The sequence below is a fragment of the Anas platyrhynchos genome, chromosome Z, assembly GCF_047663525.1.
Source record: "Anas platyrhynchos isolate ZD024472 breed Pekin duck chromosome Z, IASCAAS_PekinDuck_T2T, whole genome shotgun sequence".
Lineage (NCBI taxonomy): Eukaryota > Metazoa > Chordata > Aves > Anseriformes > Anatidae > Anas > Anas platyrhynchos.
Window position 1 is genome coordinate 1,327,680 of NC_092621.1, and position 17,174 is coordinate 1,344,853.

At 42.6% G+C, this 17,174-nt stretch overlaps 3 protein-coding genes across 14 annotated transcripts in view; 2 read left to right on the forward strand and 1 right to left on the reverse strand.

Annotated features, from left to right (window-relative positions):
* The first annotated feature begins 38 nt into the window (after positions 1 to 38).
* Positions 39 to 6,722, forward strand: STARD6 (StAR related lipid transfer domain containing 6). Of its 4 annotated transcripts, none has more exons than XM_005011788.6 (7): positions 39 to 90; positions 513 to 606; positions 758 to 807; positions 3,281 to 3,407; positions 4,168 to 4,285; positions 5,624 to 5,717; positions 6,049 to 6,722. In XM_005011788.6, the coding sequence occupies exons 2-7, from the start codon at positions 517 to 519 to the stop codon at positions 6,200 to 6,202; spliced, it is 633 nt and encodes a 210-aa protein (XP_005011845.1). In that variant the 5' UTR covers positions 39 to 90; positions 513 to 516; the 3' UTR covers positions 6,203 to 6,722. The 4 variants fall into 4 exon arrangements, with proteins under 4 accessions (XP_005011845.1, XP_005011844.1, XP_005011846.1 ...); XM_005011787.6 differs by having other exon boundaries at positions 71 to 183; XM_005011789.6 differs by lacking the exon at positions 39 to 90 and adding an exon at positions 133 to 192.
* Positions 712 to 16,487, reverse strand: POLI (DNA polymerase iota). 9 transcript variants are annotated; one of them, XR_011805996.1, is made up of 13 exons: positions 16,160 to 16,487; positions 15,251 to 15,376; positions 14,403 to 14,567; positions 13,503 to 13,655; positions 12,663 to 12,899; positions 11,697 to 11,875; positions 11,363 to 11,454; positions 9,728 to 9,861; positions 9,050 to 9,255; positions 7,323 to 8,104; positions 6,724 to 6,992; positions 1,401 to 1,531; positions 712 to 1,260 (listed from the first exon to the last, which is right to left on the reverse strand). XR_011805996.1 is itself a non-coding variant. In XM_072031551.1 (11 exons), exons 1-11 carry the CDS (start codon positions 16,275 to 16,277, stop codon positions 6,860 to 6,862), a joined length of 2,325 nt encoding a protein of 774 aa, XP_071887652.1. In that variant the 5' UTR covers positions 16,278 to 16,487; the 3' UTR covers positions 6,577 to 6,859. The 9 variants fall into 9 exon arrangements, 1 of the variants encoding a protein (XP_071887652.1); XR_011805994.1 differs by having other exon boundaries at positions 712 to 977; positions 1,072 to 4,787; XR_011805997.1 differs by having other exon boundaries at positions 712 to 4,787; positions 15,251 to 15,373.
* A 38-nt stretch (positions 16,488 to 16,525) lies between these two features.
* Positions 16,526 to 17,174, forward strand: part of MBD2 (methyl-CpG binding domain protein 2) — a 28,369-nt gene continuing 27,720 nt past the window's right edge. Inside the window, exon 1 of the mRNA XM_027446977.3 lies at positions 16,526 to 16,835. Within this exon, the coding sequence (XP_027302778.1) occupies positions 16,723 to 16,835 (113 nt within the window). The 5' untranslated portion in view covers positions 16,526 to 16,722. The remainder of the gene's footprint in view (positions 16,836 to 17,174) is intronic.

The following is a 17,174-nucleotide window of genomic DNA, read 5'->3' on the forward strand; positions in this document are numbered from 1 at the left end:
AGGCGGGCTGGCGGCGCAGCGGGGCGGGGCGAGCTGGGACTACAACTCCCGGCATGCCCCGGGGCGGGGCTGAGCGCGGCCGTGAGGCGGGTGAGGAGAGCCTGAGGGGGGCGGGTGTGAGGAGGGGAGGAGGAGAGGTTGTGGGGTTTGTGAGGCGTCCTGGCGGCTCCGGATCCTCGTGTGGTGAGCCCTGTGAGGAGGGGGACACCCGATTTGTACCCATTTTGGGGTTTGGTGGCAGTGAGGTGCAAGCTGGGCGCTGGAATTGATGCGAAAGTCGCACCCCAAGCTCCGGTCATCAGGCGTCCGGGCTGGGAAACGGTCATAAAATGTTGTTTTAATAAATGCCTGGCTTTGTTTCTGAATTGGAACATGACGACCAAGAAGATGTGATAGAAATGCTCAAGGTTTATTAAAGCCTTCGGAAAAAATAGAGAAGTGAGCCCTGTGCCTTGCTGCCCTTCAGGGGATGCTTTATTGCATGCCAACAAATTGCTTTTACGTTTTTGCAGCTAAATGGACTATAAGAAAATCACGGATGAAATCTCAGAAAAAATCTTATCGTACAGCCAGGATACTTCAGGATGGAGGGTGATAAAAGTTTCGGTAAGTGAATACCAGTTAATACTTTTAATGAAGTTATCCGTATTAAATACGTTTTGTTGCAGAAAGCGTTTAAAACGTTGTTTTGCTTTAAAAACTAGCGACTGGTGAAAGGTAGCGCACTAACTTTTTATTTTCTTTTTCTCATTTTGAGAAAAATGTTACAGTTTCTTCCAAGCCTTCCAAAGAGTATGCGGGAAATATGTAAGTATTTGCATTTTGTTTGTCGTTGTAACGAACGCCAACATCTGTCCCGAGCGGTGACACCCAAGATCTAAACGGAAAAAGTAATCGTGTGCTGTCCCTCGGGGATGTGTTTGGTCTTGTTAACTGCAGAGATTTTGCAGTATAGTTGCCCTGAGCCAGCAGTAGTTCTGGAATAGGAGAGATGCATTTCCCAAACAATTAGAAATGTGCTATGAAAATTAAATATTCTATGTAAGTTATTAATATGGAGTAAGTAGGTACCTATTAACGTGAAGTTGGAAGCTGTTCCTGGTGGAATATCCTGTTCGTGCCATTACAGCTATCAACAGGAGTTCCCTTTTCACATCTTCACACCTGCGAAATGACCGATACTTACACGTGTAAACACACTGAAGCTCTCGCTCTACTTTACCCGTGCCTTTTTCTTCCTGGCACTTGAAACTGAATTTGCTGTAGTGGGAAGAAGAGAATCTTTTAGTCTCTGAAGCTGCAGCAGCATCTGTCCACTCTTCTTTTGAGCTATGAATTCTGTGCTGTTGTTGAGCTGGATTTTGCCCAGAGGGTGGAATTAGGGGAGGTGGAGTAGTAACCTGATCATACAACTTGCTGACACTGACTGTTCTTTTTTACGTTCATCCTTTCTGCTTCCTTGCCCCTCTCCAAGCTCTGCAGTCCTCATTTATGCTGGCTGTGGCACTCAACTGGTGGCTGAGACAGATCACTGAAACAGGGAGAAAAGAAATCTCACTGAAGAGAAGCATGCGAAAGGGGAGTAAAAGGACACTTACGGTGTGTCCTTAGCTGTTTTATTTTTTTAATGCCTAATGGGTATTAAATTATATTAAATGTCAGTCTAGACAAAGAAGCAGCAGAGACAATACGCATCTGATTATTGAAATTTGTAGATTCTCAGTATGATGAGATGTTTCTGATGAGTGGCACTCTAAATCCAAAAATCGTGCTTGGTTTTCTGATTTCTTCTGAAGCACGGAAGGTATTCACTAGAGAACGCGACGCTGTATTAATGATATTACAAAAGAATTACATGATAGCATTATAATGGAAAGTAATATGCCATTAGAATATGTTAAGAGTACTATTATCTTAATAAGAATTTGAATAGCGCGGATGTGGCATTGTTCTCGTGTTTCAGATCTTATTCCAGTGCAGCTGGGTGTGAAGGACTGAGAATATGGTAGCTTGGGAACGCGTAAGGATGCGCCTGACTTGTGTCTTTTGGGTGAAAAAGGCATCCTGCAGTCCCCATCAGGCACGTAGGCAGTCAGGAGAAGCAAATATCTGTCACGTTAACAAGCTGCATCGATCCCTGGCATCTTTTAGGAAGGAGAAGGAATACCAGCTGATTTTGGAAGCAAAAATATAGCTGCTCCCCTTTCCAGTGTGACATTCCACATTTATTAACCACGTATCACAAACGCCAGTTCCTTTTCTAAGTGGCAGGAGTAGGAACAGTTTGCTTTACTTGCTGAGAGAAAGCAGCATCAAAGCTGGTAGAGAAAACACAGATTCTTGCAGGTGAGAGTTGCTTAGGATGCTGGTAAACATAAATCCCTGGCAGCTACGGAAATAAAGGGTGTATTCAAATATTAATACGATTTTAACTGGCCCTGCCATGGTTTACGTTCCCTGTTTTTGAGCAGACATTAAAATGTTTTCCATCACCCTCAGACCTGTTGTAGGTAGCAGAGAGGCAAGTTCCTGCAGCAGTCCCTCACACCCACGCTGCCACTTCACCAAGTGGTGATGAAATAGCTGTTTGCTCTTTTTCTTTTCCAGTCCTGTATTGTCAGGGGCTGCAAATCTGATATCACGTTTCTTAACCTCTTTGTGAGCAGAATCCTTTCAGCTCGTTTGTGCAGCATCCTTAACCTTTGTGTTCGATTGCTGTCTGTAAGTGATTAGCGCAGTGATTCAGTTTCCCAGAAACAAGGTGTGTGAACTGCCTGTGCTGTGCTACTGAGCGTTTCCCAGCATTAGTGGAGTTTCCTATTTCCTTGTAGGAGGCTGCTCTTCCCTCTCTGAACTTTCCCTTGGATTTTCCAGAGTATTAGGAACAAAAGCTGGAGAAACACCAGCGTACTGGTTCATAAGTAGTAAGATTTGCAGTATCAAAAAGGTTTGAAAGTATTCACGTAGAAAAATATAAATTAAGAGATAAATTACACACATTTAAATTAACATTTTTATCTAATAGCTGACAGCAAATGATTCATTTAAGATGTGTGACATTAAGAATGTGATGGTCTCAAAAATGAGCCACAAAGTCATTATTTTTATTACTGCTTGCATTTTAAGCCATCGAGTGCAATCACGTTTGTTGTCTTTCCCCTCATTATAGGCTGGTGTTCCCACCTTCTAGCTGTTTATTACTGTGTAATTTATTTTCCTAATAAATGTGAATTTAAAAATCTGTTTTTGTTTTGTTTTTGTTTGTTTTTACAAAATGTAGATACCGTGGAGAAGGGATAATTGAGGAAGTCCCTAGTAAAATTATCCCTTTTATGTATCTTCCTGAATATCGAAACAGATGGGACAAAGCACTAAAATCTTACAGTCTGTTAGAAAGCATTGACCAGGTAATGCAATTGTCTAAAATACAGTTTTTAACTATTTTTGCCTGAATTGCGGGGACTAAAACAATCTCTCTTGGGATGAAGAAAGCTCTGCATATGAAATTCATTCTGAGGTGGTCAGAACTTTTTCTAAACCTGCTACTTATGTGAAATGGATATGAAACATCCCTCCCCTTCGGATTTAAATATTTGTTGTGAAATAAAAGGCCAAGAATTAAGCGGATGGAAAACATCAAAGTCTCTAAAGAGCAGGGTGAGACAGAATCACAACAAAATTTAGGGAAAGTTTCGATCTGAGCATGGTTTACACAAATTTAAAAGAACCAAAACAAAAAAGCAACTAAAAAAAAAAAAAACAAAACAACCTCTTCTGGCCACTGTACAAGCTAGCATGCTTCTCAGATAGCACACAGATTTGGGAAGGGGTGTAAAATGGGGGTTTTAAAAGGTAGGTTACAGTTGCTTACATGCAGCTAGAGGAAGGTTGAATGAAATCACACCAGGGAATCTGCAAATCAAAGCCTTAATAATATGGAAATTATCACAAGACGTTTCTTGGATTTGACTGGGTGCTGCGCTCATGTGGGCACACGAGACAAGGACAGAATGAAGGTGTAAGTGATGCTGTACTAGGTATTCTAGCTCCAGATACTAAACGTGCATGTTCTGAGTTTCTCACGCAGCAATTTTACTGCTTGTCCATCAAATAAAGCTTAGCTTTTTACATACTAATACACAAAAAAATCCGTGTACTCACTTGTAGGACACCGGTATATACCACAGCGTAACGCACAGCTATGGCATGGGCCTGATTTCCTCGCGAGATTTTGTCGACCTGCTGCATGTCAAAGCTTATCCTGGTGGCATCCTTACAACTAACTGTGAGTTCTGTGTAATTACTGCATGTTTATTTCGGAAAACCTCGTGAATTTCTTTAGGATCGGTTCTGCAGTCTAATCAGAGGATATATACTCCTTGCATGTGGTCTTACTGGTAACAGTTTCCTCTGGTTTGTTCCAAAACTGTTTCTTTAACACAAACTATCCTTTATAGAACATCCTGAGCTGGAATAGACCCACGAGGATCATCCAGTCCACCTTCTGACTCTGCACAGAGTTAAACCATTTAGCATATAGCTAAGGGTGTTGAGCACCTGAGCACCCTCTCAGCGAGGAACTGTTTCCTGATCTGGAAGTCCAGTCTGGATTTCCCCTGGTGCAGCTTTCAGCTGTTTCCTTGCGGTCACCGGAGAGCTCAGCACCACCCTCTCTGCTCCCCGCTCACAAGGAAGCTGTGGCTGGGGATGAGATCACCTCAGCTGCTCCTCCCAACTCCTCCTCACATGCCCTCTAGTCCTTTCACTGTCTCTGTTGCCCTCCTGCCCTAAAAAAGAATAAATAGTAGCAATAACAAGAAGTTTAGAATTTATTTCAATATAGAAGTTCAGCCTTTGTTAAATAAACTCTTCTTTATACTTTGGGGTCTTCCTGACCAAATAGTACTAGGGAATTCTAAAAGTAAACTTTGCTAATTTGGTCTGTAGTTGATTGTATACATACACCAAATGTAAAATGATTAATTTCACACGATAAACAAGGAAATTAGCTCACTGCTATTTCTGTGCTGAGCTTTTCCTTTGCAGGGGTCTTAGGACATGGCAGAAAATGCCCTTATTCACCTTAGATCTTTACCAACCTATGACTATTTTTCAAGCTGTGTCACAACGCTTTATTACGCAAAATTAATGGGGAGCTAAACAAAACAACCCCTCCTAACTACTGCTCTATAACTAAACAAAACCACCCCTCCCAATTACTACTGTCCATGTACGCAGCAAACAGTTTCCTCGTCCTCTTTGCAACTGCATAAACTAATGAGAGACAGCTGCTACCAAACTGACTTCTTTGTCCTGAACTAAACCACAATTCAACACTTCAGGATGTGTAATCACGTCCCGAGGATAAAAAACTGCTGGGTATGCTTGCCCAAACATCCACAGAGATTTCGGTTTATGTTGAAATATTTGATGTCCTTTAGATATCTCGCTTATAGAATAAAACGATTGAACGCATCAGGGAGCATATTGTGAGATCTTTTACTGTCCCACACAGGTTGGCATTGCTGTTTTCAAAAGTTATTTTTGAGTTTTATGATTCACATGTATAAAAATAGGTTAATTTCACTTTTTTTTTTTTTTGTGTGTGTGTGGCAACTTGTAGCCATCAGCGTGGAATATTCCAGCTGCCCTCCAACTCCCTCTTGTGTCCGAGGCCGTAACAATCCCTGTGGGTACGTGTGTTCTCCCTTGCCTGAGTAAGTATTTAAACGGCCTCTTCAGTTACTCACTTGTCCTCTCTATACCAAGCTTAAATCTGCTGAACCCAAACAGCTTATTATTATTTAGACAATTTTATTTTGGGCAAACTTAGATTTTTGTGCAGATCGACCTTCTGAAACAACTGAGGGAACCTTGTTAGACTCAACAGCTGAATTTAATCTTCTAGGACTGTTTGTATACCCTTCATTTTATATATGAGTAATTTCAACAGAGATTGTAAACACTTGTAAACATTTGCACAGCTCTGTAAGTTTCAAAGCAGCAGTAACAACTGTTAACTGAAGGATTTTGCTCCTTTCATCGCAGGAATCCAGAGCACTCTAAGCTAGTTGTATTTATTCAGCCAGAACTCGGAGGAATGCTTCCCTGCTCCGTGGTGGAGACAGCGTTACCTACGACTCTCGTAAACTTAATCACTGAAACAAGGGCTGGACTGAAAAGCTTTAAAGACCGTAATTAAACATAAGTGGAAAATAATACGGGCTTAAGTCACGTGCGTTTTTTACTTCGATTCATATTTAAAATGGAAGATGAAGTTTATTTTAACGGTGTATGTGGAAATGTGTCAAGCTCGACTTCTCTGTTAACACAGTGAATGCTTCTGGGGAATGATGCAAGAACCTACCCCGAAGTGCCCTCAAAGCACAGGATGTAGCTTTCACTGTTATCAGGTGATGTCTTGTAATATTTTTGCACTATGTATGCAGTCACATGAGGACTCGGTGATGCAAATTATAAATGTTAAAATGCAGTAGTCAAATATTTTGCTATGGCTTTAAACACTTTGATAAATTCTTACCTCAATTATGCACTCCTGACTGAAACAAGCAAGGATCTTGTGTACTAGAGACTTTAAACATGTTTATTAAGTGTGTGAGTGTAATTAACAACTATATCACTGGTTTGCAATTAAATATTTGAAGGAAAGACTGGTGAATATGATTATACAGCATCTCATTAAAAGCTGCTCTTTATACTCACTCAGATTGTCTGTTGTCTTCTGAATCCTGAGCTCCAAAACCCACGGTGAGTTTTTGTGTGCTGCCTGAAGTCCGGGAATGAGCTGGTTTCTTTGGAAGCAGCATTTCCCATTGCTCCTGTAGATTTTCCAGTACTTCTAGATAAGCTTAAATGGCAGGAAAGGGTGGCAGCTAGGACAAGAGCAATTTCTTTTACAAATCACAGAAGCAGTGGTGCAAATTAAAAGAAGAGAGCGAACATGGCTTTCATCTTCACCACTTGGTCTCCTCCTGAGTTGTTAGAAAAAAAATTAATAGCGTGCATAATATAAATCACTGAGAAATTAAATTCAAAATTTCTTCCTCTGGTCAGCGTGTTAAGGTATTGATAGTGAATATTAAAATAAGTTAGCTTAAAAGTAATTTTTGAGGACAATTTGAGATTAATCGTATAAATGAACAGAGAAGAAAAATAAGACTAATTACTACTTAAGCAGTCAGCAGCAGGTTTTATGTCAAAATACATTTTTAATCTTCACAGTAACTAACCTAAAGTGCCTTCCAGTGCTGAATCCTACAGCGTTACTGTTATGAAAAATGTTTCACCGTGGTTTAAAATACCTCAGCAAACTGTTAGACTGTGAGGAACTCAACGCTGCGTTCTTTTTTCCTTTATTTGTTTTAGGCCTTTCTGGGGGTTTCTCTATACAGGTTTTGGACGCAGGTTCCCGATTCTTCCATTCGGCTAGGAGTTCTTCCTGCACATCTGTGGGTAGTTCATAAAAAGTCTTTGGATCGACACTAGGAGGAAATACAATTCCCATTTTCCTGCTGTTGTTTTTATCCTCGGAAGTGATTTCAGAATCCTGCTCATCTTTATCCGAGGCAGGGACACGTGGAGCAGTTTGGCTGGCACCAGCTTCAACTGATAAATCCCAGAAGCTGTGAGAGTCAGGAGGGTTTTCTTCCATGCCTGTTAACACACTTTTAGGATACTCAGCAGAACAACTGGTACTGGAGCTGTGTGTCCAAGCTGATGCTGATTCACGAGCTGATGTGAGGTGTGCACTGTACCCTGCAGAGTTCTCATCACCCTTAGAATTCGGGGAGGAGCTCTGTACCTCCTCTGCGAAACATACCGGTGTCTGACCCAAAACATCCCCAGCAGAGATCACTTCTCCTGCTTTTTCAGACATGATTTCCTTTTTAATATCCTCTGGAAGTTCCCTGAAGACTGCCTGGTCAATACCAGGAGACAAATGATAGGGGAAGGCAGGAATTCTTGCTTTCTTTGTATCGCTTTCCTTTTCCTCTGAAGGTCTCTTCGCTTTTGTAGTGCCAGTTCTGTTCCAGTTCTGGTTCCAAGAAGCACTTCCTTCACCTTGTGAGCCGTCTTCCATCTCCTGTGGCATAAGATGTGCATAAAACCACAAGCCTACTAATCACTGAGCACCATGTTACTAACAGCAACTTCTTCAAATTATTCCTTAATAGACACTAATTCTTTCCTCCCGATCAGTAATGCTTTTATTTTTTAAATCTTATTTTCAAACACAGATCGAAACAGGGAATCCTTTTCTTCCTTTAAAGGAGCAAATACCCTGAAGCTGTATTTTATTGCTTTATTCCTGAGCAGTCAAGAAACACACGAGTTACCGATATGCAAAATCAAGATGTCAAGACAGAATCAGTGCACGATGTCATTTTGAAGTTACTGTTTCTGTTATGTGTGGAAAACATCTCCTGGAATTACTTAGCAGTGTTTCCACAGAGTCTGCACGGCCTAGAATGTGATGCTAGTGGCCAACACAGAATTGCATCTTTGTTTAATTTCTAGTCTGGACAGGAAGACTTAAGGATGCATAGTAAATTAAATAATCACTCTGAAAGCATCTTATAATAAGAGCAACAAGGTAAATGATCAGCAACTTTAAGGAGATTTTAATTTAAGGTAAAAGATACAAGTTCTATCCCTGGCTTGATTTAAAGATAAAGCTGAGATTATTTCCACCTCTTACTGAAATTAAAAGCAAAAGTCAGGAATTATTTTCAGAAGATGTACATCTGGATTTTTCCCTTAGTGAATTCTGTTCTCTTCAGGTGCAGAGGGCTGATAACCTACCTGGCTGTTCCACTCAAAACAGATAGCATGAAATTTGTTTTAAGCAATCTAATAAAGCAAACAAGCAGCACCTGCTCTGAAGATTCCAAAGAAATCTTCATTTTATGAATAAAATTTATGATCAAAAACTTCCAAACAGTTAAAATTTAAATTTATAATAATAAAGATAGAAATATCTCAGAACTTTCTTATCTGCAAAGATAATTTTCAGCATTTTTCAGCTTACCTGGACACTTTTACAAGAGCCTGACGTTGGTGGTGACATCTGCTTGAGATAAAAACCTATCGATCCTTTCTTGCTGCTAGGAACATCTTTGAGATTAGAGAAGCAAACGTTCAAGAGGGTAAGATGAAATGGTAAGTTTACATTTACCATCTTTCGAAAGAGTTTCAGGAGTATATCAATCAGTGGAGATATAATGTTGCTGCTTTCTGAAACAAACAGTAATTGAAAGAAAAAGTTATGTATACAATCAAAAATAGTTGACTGAAGATTGATTTAAATAGCAAAGTACAAGGCAATGTATGAGGCACTTCTAACTTTATATTGTGAACTTTCAACATTTTACATGTACAGACATCAATGATAACCTAAAAAAAGTTTTAAATACACTGCTATTCTTAGTATATAACTCCATAAATCCACTAAGGAAACCTTTATTTATCTCAAAAGATAAATTCCTGGACTGTCAGGCTCTAAACACTGCTATAGGCTTCCAAAATTATTCATCGGTATGGTCATTAAGATGTTTGTTCTGCCCTCTCAGGTATGCCTTGAACTGAAAGTTTTTCATTTAGTATCTTTTGACAATATGCAGTGCTCAGAGAAGCTAAGGACCAATTTTGTGCTGCTATCGTTTTCAAAAATGCTAAGTGTGACCATTTGCAAAAATCCTACGCGTACCTTTTCCAAATTTCTGAACAAGATGAGGTGGAAGAGCGCACTGACGGCTTTCCCGATTGAACCACCTATCGGTCGCAGAGAAGTGGCGGATAGTCAACCTCACGGTGTGCGGCTGTCTTCCGTCTTTGGATACCCTGCGGAACACAAACGTGTGCAAAGTGATGAATGTTACTACAAGTATTTTTCAGGGAGCCTCTGGAAGCTGTCACACCACATAGTTTAGGTTAAAAAGTCACTAAATTAAGCACTATGGCTCTCCCAACTCCTGATTTTCCTCTGCTGATTTTATGGGGAACTTCATTCTACCTTAATGACTCCTAATTTAGGATTCCAAAACTGTGTGAGTACTGTCTGTACAAGTCTTAAAAAGACTCAAAAAAAGAAAAAAAAAAGAGATGTGAAAATTAAATGGGTTAGTCTGCAACACTGCCACATTTCAGCATTTAATCCATTTAGCATTGTCTTTGGAGTTACACGCTACGTAATCCTCAGCTTCTAGTTTTTAGCTTTCCAAGAAAACTTCCTCAATTCAGGGCAAAAAAAAATAAAAATTAGCTAACTTTTGAAAGAAAGGGAAGAAACAAAGTATGATGTACTCATTTCCCCCTCCAAAAGCTATGGAGGTATTTTCCCTACTAAATAATTAAATAAAAAGATAACAAGATAGGGCATAGTAATCAAAAATCTGAAGAGAGAGATTGTTCTGAGAAACACCCAAGATGCAGAGAAAAGATTCCCTGTCCAGAATGCTCTTGTAATTAAATTGGTTGTGTCTGTTATGAGACTTGCATAGATGTAGGGGAAAAAAAAAAACAAAACACCTTTATGACTTGTAGATTATTTTAAGGCTTAGAGAAGCCTGCAGAGAGCAGGAAAAATATTTCTCAAGAAAAAATATCAAGAACAAATGTGGAACATGAAGGGTTTTAAGAGTCAGAAGAAATCGAAGCATAGCAGAAGAGAAACAATTCAGCGTTATGAGGCTATTTATCCTTATTAACTGGTTTTAAACAGAGTCACGGGATAGAAAGGGAGGATAGGAAAGTCATAGTAAAGAAATGAGTAATGGAATCCACCTGCTACGCTGTTTTTACCTTTTCAAATATTTTGGGTTTGGATGTTGCCTGGATTCATGAGGCAAGGTGGAAGAAGTGAAAATATTCTTTCAGCATAAGAGAAGAAAAAGTTGTGGAGTAGGAGACAAACATAAAAACTGATAACCAAGGGTCTGAAAGTAGAGACAGACACTCACCTACGGAAAATGAAAGAAAAACCAAGGATCTTCACAGGAAATGAGAGATATTAGTGAAGATGCAGTCAGAACTGCAAGGCACGACCACAGCAACAGAGAACGATCAGCAAGTGGAACGATGCAGAGACCTTCATCAGAAAAGCTGGATGGCAATGGGAGGGCCGGAGGTAGGGGTGTCCCAGGGGGCAGGAGGAAAATACCAACAGACAATTGATGAATTAAGCAAAAAATAAAAAGAAGAGAAATTGGAAAGGTGAGTGCTGTTCCTAAAGCTGCATTTTACTCGGAGGAGAAATGTTGAGTGTGAGACAAACCTAACGCCTGCTCCAAGTCCCTTCAGGTCACAAATCCAGTCATCAGAAAGAGCTACTGAAGGCAGTCACCTGTCTAAGAGGCTACGAAGCAGTTCTTCCATTTTCTCTTTCACTTCCGCTTCTGAGGAACATTTTTTAAAGGAATCTTCATCGCTAAAGGACTGAAAAAACACACATTAATCCCTTCAATTTTATATTCATTTCAAAATTCTGAAGGGGAAATAAAAACTACCATAATGCTTTATTATGAGTTATGCTAGGGAGCGCATACGAAAATGCAGGAATTGTTAAATAAAGTTAGCAAAATAATTGGAATGATTTCAGTTAGTCCAGCTGAGCTGTATAAAACTCAAAGCAGTTTTTTTTTTGCTCTCTACTAAGTATCTCAGAACAATTCTTGTACCTGAGGGCGGCCTGATGGAGTCACGGGGGAGTCGTCTTCTCCGTAGCTGAGTTTTTGGATGCGCTGAGCAACAGAAGCCCCAAGTTCCTTCTCTAACACGGGGGATGGAAATGTTTGGAGATCACACACACTCCTCACACCCAGCGTTTCGAGACGTTTGGCAGTTTTGTAGCCAATGCCTAAGTAAAAATGTGTATTAAAAATACATAGAAGGAACGAAAATCAAAAAATATACACACGTACACACACACTATCACTTTTCTGTGAATGTTTGTACATACATAATAAAAATATTATTTCACCCACGTAGAAATCAGTGCTGAGAGTTATTTTCATTAATGCAGTGAAGGCTTCTCAGCAACATTTTTGGTGAGAAGCTCTGGACGCCCGTCCCTGGAAGTGTTCAAAGCCAGGCTGGATGGGGCTTGGAGCAATCTATAAGGTCCCTTCCAAGCCCAACCATTCTATGATTCCATGAGTTCCCATTCCAATCAGAGAATCTGTCATTAGAAAAGCCACACTAGGGCAAAACAAAGGTCCTGCTGTGTCTGTAGCCTGCAACAACGTTTCCTGGCCAACAACAGCATAGAATAATCAGGCAAAGGACTTCTTGAATACTTGATCAAGCTCCAGACTGGTTAAATAACTCTCAATAGGTTTCCAGACAGAAAATTAAGAATAAATGAAGAAACACAACCAAAGAACCTTTTCCGTATAAAACCTAGTATCAGTAACCAAAGAGAACCAAAAGAAAAGAAAACCAAAGTCGTTTTGTTCCTTCTGCTTAATAAAACAGATTAAAAAAAAACACAAAAAAACACCCTAACCATACACCTCTACACCCCCCTGGCCACTTACAGGAACTAGATTTAAAATTATTCCAGTTATAATCTTTGCAGTACTTTTTCTTATTATTTTAAGGGCTGTCAACATGCTCGCCATCAATACTTATAGCACCGCACTTACCAGGCACTTTTTGGATGTGATCAAGGCTGCGCATCAGATCTTGACAGCTTTCAGGCAGCAGAACTGTTTGTTGGTTTGGTTTAAAGGTCCCAGATACCAGCTTAGACAGCAACTTGTTACAGGCCACTCCTGCACAGCCTGTGAGGCCGAGACGAGCGTGCATGGCTTGCCTGAACTCCTCTGCGATCTGAGATCCAATAACCAGTCTTACGTGTGTTGTATCACGTAAATTGATAGCTGCAAAGAGCAAATAAGCAGTGTTCAGCACCTAAACGGTCCCTTAGTTGGTTCTCTAATTAAATTCGGGCTTTTTTTACATTCTGTTACACGTGGTATGGCTATGACTTCAGCATCCAATTTTAACCACGCTCCTTCTTCCCAGAGTCTCTGTAAAAGACACTGCCACTGTCTGAACCAGGAGCATACTGTCAAGGATACAAAATGTTTAGGGAGCGTTTAAAATATTAAATATAACATATTAATAGGTGTCAAGTCTGAAGCGTTGCAGATTCTTACATCAACATAATGAAATGAGGGATTTCAGAGTCTTTGATTTAGAGGGCTGCCCTGCCTTCGGTAAGGCTATCTTCAAGAATAAGAAAATAATAATAAAAAAAATAAGGAAAATCAGTTCTCTATAATCAGCCACGGAGATTTATTTTATGTACAGTCTAATAGGAACACCCATTCACACTTGTGATATGTGAACTCTCAAGTACCAAGCACAAAGCAACACAGTTTTCCACCTGTTCAGCATTGAACAATACTTAGAAGAAGATAGATATTTTTCCTAAATGTCACAAATGTTGTATTTTTCAGGATGAAGATTGTTATAATCACCTTGGTTGTTGTACACGTGGCCAGACACACACACTCTGGAACATCCACTTTGTTGTAGCTGGGTTAGCCTTTTTTCTACAATCTCTGAGATATCTACAAAATTTTCGTCAAACCCGAGCCTTTCCACTAGAGGACAAAATTCTTCCAACAATCCTAGGAGGAAGAGATACAGCAGAGTTCCTATAAATTCCAACAGGATGCTTTCAAGAAGAGAGATCCTATTCTCCTCTGGATGATAAGACACTGAATATACATTTATTTTATTTATATATTTACTGAATAAATGAAGAGCATGTAAAGAAAAATATTTCTCCATCCCACAACATTCTATCATTTACTTTTCTTCTACAAACTTATTTCCTTATTTCTCTACAAAATAATAGCTCTTAACCTCTGCAGTGCCTTTTCCAAAGGAAACCTGCTTCTTAGTCAGCCTGGCTTTTACATTTATCACTATTTCACCCGTTACAGCTGCTAGTAATAAAAAGCAGTAATAAGTGACAACACAGACGTACCATATAATTAAGAGATACTAAAGAAGTTTACCCACTCAAAGGCTTGAGGGTTCTGTTCTCCATCATTTTACGCTTAGAAATATGTTAATGAAATCAGTATTTAAGAAAGAAAAAATGTTCCTCAAGAACTACGTGGCTAATAAACCTAATACAGCATACAGATCCCATAAAACATCGGAATGATATAATGCCTGACCCAGACTGCAACCAAGTTTAGTATCTTATTTTAGGAAACATTGACACTGATGACCATAATTATCACCACAGTAGGAGGCTCAAGAACTTTTACAGCAGCACATAGTAGTAATATTGCATACGTGTGCATGTGCACACAGAATTTAACTGGATGCGTTTGTCCTGTACTGAAAAATTGTTAATTTTGTACCTGTAACCTTGTATGACATTTCCCTGTATGGAGTTAGATCTTCTCCATTAACCAGTACCAGCTGAGGACACTTCTCTTTAGCATCTTTCACAGACATCAGTTTCTTAACTCCGAGTTTTCTGGCTTCATAGTTTGAGGTTACTACTAAGGATTTCTGCTGCACACCTAAAAATAAGGGTTTAATGTTTTTAAAAGTCTGTGTTTCTAGGTACTTCACAGAAGGCCAGAGTACTTGCATGCCACTGCGAGACAACAAAGCATAAAATTTGATCAGAACATGACACTGTAGAACAAATAATCCCCAAAGTCTTAACTTCACAAGACTACAAGAAAGACAGATTTGTTGGTTTAGATCAGCAGCTGGAAGAACATTTTAAAACCTCCCATTTTGCTCTTACCCTTGACCCTTTTCAGGCAGTTTTACCCATGAAAGTGACCTTTATGCGTTAGTTAATTTCAGATGTACATCCTCCACAGATTGCAGCCATTACTGACTGCCTTGCATTCAGGCTCTGTTTCTGGATAGAATAAAGCGTGCTTTGAGCATGACTGTGTCAAACGGCTCGCCCATGGAGCTCTGCCCTCTCCGTGCCCACATGCGTTACGAACCAGCCTCAATCCCCAGAACTGTTGGGACGTGTTGGCGAGTGCCCACGCTTGTGCTCCGGAGGATTTATGAATCCTGTAGTCACCCAGCTGCGCAGAGCCGAGCCTGCACCTTGCTCACTGCGGATGTGGTTACAGCTGCCGGGTGACTGCCTGCGTGTCACCGTGCAGCCCTACCTCCTCGGTTTCTCCGGCCTGAACCAGACATTCCCCAGATTAATCAGCAGCAAAGCAACTCCTACCTAGAGGCTTGTCTCTTAGCTCGGGATTACGGACCATTTCTACTTGGGCATAAAAGCAGTCCAAGTCCACGTGCACGATTACTCTGCCCGCTGCGTTTCTGGCTGGCACCGGCTTGCTGTGGCCTGCTGCAAGGAAAGCAAACAAAAAGATTAAACATTACTAACCGCCTTCAACGCAATGAAAGGTTTGTTTTTAAGTCAGTTTATACTACCAAACATATTACGAGAATATAAAACCAATAAGATTTATATTCATTTTAGCACCGTGTTAATTCTAGGATCAGTAAGGAGGGTAAGTCACCCACAGCAGCTCAGCTTACTGCTTGGCATCTTCCCGTTTTCAGGTGGCCACTTGGATTTCTTTTTCACTGGGCCATATTAGAATATTGTTTAGGTGCTGCAGTACCTGTTCCCAGTGGAATACTTAAGTTTTTTTGGTATATTTCTGTCAAGTCACCTGCCTTTAACTCAGCTCTAACAGAAGCACAGCAGCAATGACCTCCACCTCTTGCTGAGTGAACCCTTCACCGGTTTCACACCACTTCAGGTTAAACGTGGAGTGAACTTTTGCCAATTTCACACCATTTCAGCTCAAATTTGAGGCAAACTGAGTCGTTCCTGAGAAGCTTGTGGGACTGGGACACTGAAACCTCGCCGGGGGGAAGGCAAGATCTCCACCTGCCAGGCAGCAAGCCCAGAGCTGCCAGGTTAATGGGTCTGTCAGTCGGCCCATCAACCCATTAATCAATCAGATAGTCAATTAATCAATCAGTCAGCCATTTAGTCAATCAATCAGTCAATTAGTCAACCAATTAATCAATTAATCAGTCAGTAGTCGCTGAGGCCACGCTAGCGCCTCATGCCGCCTCACAGCAGCCCCCTCACCCCCCGCCCCGAGCCCGCGCTCACTCGGGGCGGGCGGAGCGGCCTCAGGGCCCGGCTGCGGCCCCCACCACCCTTCCTCCTCCTCCTCTTCCTCCTCCTCCTCCTCTTCCTCCTCATCCTGCCCGCCCCGGGGCTGCGCCATGGCCTGGCGGCTCCACGCAGGCCCTAGCACGGGGCTCAACAGCGCGCTGAGGAGCCGCTGCGGGGCGAAACGCGGCCCTAACAGCGCCCACAGCGGCTCGAGCTCGGCTCCCGGCTCTCTCCCGGCTCTGCCCGAGTGAGGGCGGCTCCGGGAGCGGGGCTCCGAGGCCGCGCCCCGCCCGCGGGGCCGCTCCCACCGCCCGCGGGGCCTCGGCCGCGGAAGCGGGCGCCGGGCGAGCGCCCCGCCGGCTGCGCGCGCAGCGACCGCGCTCCTGGCGCCCAGCAGCCGCCGCCGCCATCGCCAGGGGGGTCCCCGGTGCCTCCCCGGTCCCCCCCCGGTTCCCCTTTCCCCCTCCTCGTCGCCGGTTCCTCGCCCGGCTTCGGTTTCCGAGCGCCCGCCCAGCCCCGTCCCCTCTCGGCCGGGGTCGGGGCCGCGGCGCCGGTGCATGGAGCGGCAGGGCAGGATGGACTGCCCTGCGCTGCCCCCCGGCTGGAAGAAGGAGGAGGTGATCCGCAAATCGGGCCTCAGCGCCGGCAAGAGCGATGTCTACTACTTCAGGTAGGAGCCGAGAGCAAGCGGAGCCCCCCCCCCGGCCCCGCCACCTGCCGGGGAGAAGCCCCTCAGGGAGCGGGACCCGGGGGGGGGCAGCCCCTGACCGGGCTCGGAGCGGCGGGGTTCCCCTCAAAGCAGCCACCCCCGGGGTTTTTGGGGCACCTCTGGGTTTTTGGGGCACCCCTGGGTGTTTTTGGGACGCCCTCGGGGGTTTTGGGGGGTTGTGGGCACCCCCCGGGCCCGCTGTCCCCTCAGTGACAGGAGCGGCCCCTCAGAGCCGGAGCTGCCCTGAGGTGAGGTGAGGCGGGGGGGAGCCTCCCTCAGCGCCTCGGGGAGCAGGAGCTG

Excerpts from the sequence above, each read along its gene's own strand:
- POLI (XM_072031551.1), bottom strand. The coding sequence starts at position 16,277 with ATGGCGCAGCCCCGGGGCGGGCAGGATGAGGAGGAAGAGGAGGAGGAG. Across the intron at positions 9,862-11,362 it reads CTTCGTAGCCTCTTAGACAG|GGTATCCAAAGACGGAAGAC; the intron begins GTGACTGCCTTC and ends TGTGTTCCGCAG. Across the intron at positions 9,256-9,727 it reads TGTTCAGAAATTTGGAAAAG|AAAGCAGCAACATTATATCT; the intron begins GTACGCGTAGGA and ends TGTTTGTTTCAG.
- STARD6 (XM_005011788.6), top strand. The coding sequence starts at position 517 with ATGGACTATAAGAAAATCACGGATGAAATCTCAGAAAAAATCTTATCG. Across the intron at positions 4,286-5,623 it reads TGGCATCCTTACAACTAACT|CCATCAGCGTGGAATATTCC; the intron begins GTGAGTTCTGTG and ends GGCAACTTGTAG. Across the intron at positions 5,718-6,048 it reads GTGTGTTCTCCCTTGCCTGA|GAATCCAGAGCACTCTAAGC; the intron begins GTAAGTATTTAA and ends CTTTCATCGCAG.